The 2,982-nt window shown below is 39.3% G+C and overlaps 1 protein-coding gene across 1 annotated transcript; it reads left to right on the forward strand.

Annotated features, from left to right (window-relative positions):
* The first annotated feature begins 153 nt into the window (after positions 1–153).
* LOC111373047 lies at positions 154–2,982 on the forward strand. The gene is made up of 2 exons (XM_022995506.1): positions 154–1,912; positions 2,104–2,982. Exon 1 carries the CDS (start codon positions 709–711, stop codon positions 1,885–1,887), a length of 1,179 nt encoding a protein of 392 aa, XP_022851274.1. The 5' UTR covers positions 154–708; the 3' UTR covers positions 1,888–1,912; positions 2,104–2,982.

Consider the following 2,982-nt stretch of genomic DNA (forward strand, 5'->3'; position numbering starts at 1 on the left):
CTTTGTGTAATGTCCCAGTCCCACTCCCTCTTTTGGTAATAAATTAAGCCGTGTCCACTGCGCGGGTGAGGCGTGTCCCAAAAGCCCCCCTATCAAAGTTGCTTTTGGCCTTTCGAATGTCGCTATCGCACTGCCAAGATTACTCCTATCAAATTTAAAATTTTCGAATGTTTGCACCAAAGAGTTATTAATCTGCAATCGATTTAGGTGAATATTCTCTCCTTTTCCATGTAATACGCGGTACAGATAGATATAAGACCCCCACTTTCCGATAGGGTTTCAAATATCCCCTCTCATTGCCCTTCACTTCTCTTCTCAATTTATCAACCCATTTGGCGTATGCAGATTCTTGAATATTTTGAATCGGGGTTTTTGTGGGTTCAGTTTACAATTTTATTTTTTCTTGGCATAAATATAAGAAGTAAAAGATTCTTGAATATCAATATTTTCTGTTTCGGCAATCTTGAGTCTGGTTTCAAATTTTTGTATTATGGGTCTTTAAGAATTTGATATTTCCTAGTTTTCTATCAATTGTAATCCCAAGGGTCTGTTTGATTTTTATCACATTTTCTTGTACCTAGGGTTGTTGATTTGGCAAGAAGAGAATTAGTTTTTGCCCTTTTCTACTGTAATCGCGCTTTATTGAATTTTGGTTCTCACTTTTGAAGATTTTTTTGGAAATTGTATTTTTCACATGTAAACTAGGAAATGCCAGCGACAGATTATCAACAGACATCATCGCCAACATCATCTTTTCCAAGCTTAGGATTTTCCATTTTTAGCAGACGCCGTGATCAGGTCCATTCTATGGACCCTACTCATGAAGCCACTGGCCATGAAAATGAATTGGAAGCCTTCCAAAAACATGTGGCCGAGAGGTTTCATGAATTGTCAGCGGCAGACTCCAATGAGTTGCTCTCAATTCCTTGGATTCACAAGCTTTTAGATGCATTCCTCTGTTGCCAAGAGGAATTTGGTGTTATTGTTTACCAGAATCGAGGTTTCTTCAGTCGAGCCCCCATGGATCGATACATTTCCGAATTCTTTGAGAGAAATGTCAAGGCTTTAGATGTTTGTAATGCGATTCGTGATGGCATTGAACAGATCAGGCAATGGAAGAAGCAGTTGGAGATTGTTTTATGTGCATTGGACAATCAACAGAGCATTGGGGAAGGCCAATTTCGACGTGCTAAAAAGGCCCTGATTGATTTGGATATTGCAATGGTGGGCGAAAAAGAGTCGAATTCGACTCTTGCACATAGAAATCGATCCTTTAGACGAAGCGATGTGCAGAGGGAGCACAATTCTTCTGCCCATTTCCGATCCCTGTCGTGGAGCGTTTCCAGATCTTGGTCTGCTGCTAAGCAGTTGCAAGCAATTGGCAACAACTTGGTTGTGCCACGGACAAATGAGATTTCAGCCACTCAAGGACTAAACGTGGCTGTTTTTACCATGAATTACGTGCTTTTATTTGTGATGTGGGCGCTTGTGGCTGCAATCCCCTGTCAAGACCGCGGTCTTCAGACACATTTTTCTGTGACTAGGCAGTTTGTTTGGGCCATTCCGATTCTCTCACTCCACGAGAAGATTCTGGACGAGTCGAAGAAACGGGACAGGAGAAATGCTAGTGGATTGTTGAAGGAGATTCACGAGATTGAAAAATGCACGAGACGAATGAATGAATTGGCTGATTCTGTTCAATTCCCCTTGACTGAGGAAAACGAATGGGAAGTGAAGCAGAGAGTTCAGGAGTTTGGAATAGTGTTTAAAGCAGTAAAAGATGGTTTGGATCCATTAGAGCATCGGGTTAGAGAAGTGTTTCACAGGATTGTGAGCAGCAGAACTGAGTGTCTCGCTTCTATTGGACAAGCAAATAGTAACGATTGATACAATTTGGGCTACTTAAGAAAAGGTTGGAAGAAGTAAAGTCTTGTCTTTATCACAATGTTTTGTTTAAAGAAATCAGGAAAAGAATCTTACTTTCTGCTGTCCTTGTTATTTTATCGTTTTCTGTGAAATATAGTAATGATCAGTATCTCAAGTGAATTTTTCTTTGAAGATGTAGCCACTTCAATTCATGTTTATATATGTTTATGCTGCTAGATGGTGAACGGTACCAGTAGAAACTGAAGAACGCTCAATTTGAGGCCTATTTGCTGATCAAAAGTAGTAAACGAATTGAGGCAGGGCTTATGCTGCTACTGTATCATGTATGCTCTTGAACTGTTCGAATATTCATCAGCAATGGCTTTGTGTTCACTTCAAATTTGTTCCACGTCTTCACGAGGCTTGCATTTTATATGGATGGATCGTTATGGAGAAGTGCAGTGAATAGGTTGACAGCTGGTAAAAAACTTTGTCTAATCTTATGACATGAATACTTGTACACATAACACATATCATCGAGGCATACCTGATTAGCCATTCCTTGCATCAGATTCTGCTTATGGGGGTCTTTTCTAGCTAGCTTTACATTTATTGAAAACCGGGCTTTGTTATTGTTTGTTATATGTTTTGCTAAAGAGTGGTGCAATTGAGGCCTATTTGACATGATGAAATGAGACAAGCTTGTGCTGCTGTTCTATATTCTTGAAATGTTTGAATGGTGATCAAGAATAAAGCGGTTTTATCTAATAGCTTCATTTGTGCTGCCTTGTTTAGGCTTGCATTTGTATATCAATTTTTTCTATTGCCGAAGAACTATTATTCAGGTTATTACACGAAGTCATGGAATGGTCGCTAAACTTTACTTGCAGAAATTGACAGTAGGAACGAAGAAGAAATAAATCTAAAAACGGTTGCTTACATAGTAGGATGAGCATTTTTTTGTGTTACACTTCTCATTCTAGGTAACGCCCCACCCCAACCAACTACACAACCTACTTGGTAAGGTTATAGAAATAGTAAAATAATATGTTGAAGGGAAATTGTAGTCCCCTTGCAGATAACAAGAATTTTGATCCCTTGAAGTTGCTTTTCCAA

The sequence above is a fragment of the Olea europaea genome, unplaced genomic scaffold, assembly GCF_002742605.1.
Source record: "Olea europaea var. sylvestris unplaced genomic scaffold, O_europaea_v1 scaffold1066, whole genome shotgun sequence".
Taxonomy (NCBI): domain Eukaryota; kingdom Viridiplantae; phylum Streptophyta; class Magnoliopsida; order Lamiales; family Oleaceae; genus Olea; species Olea europaea.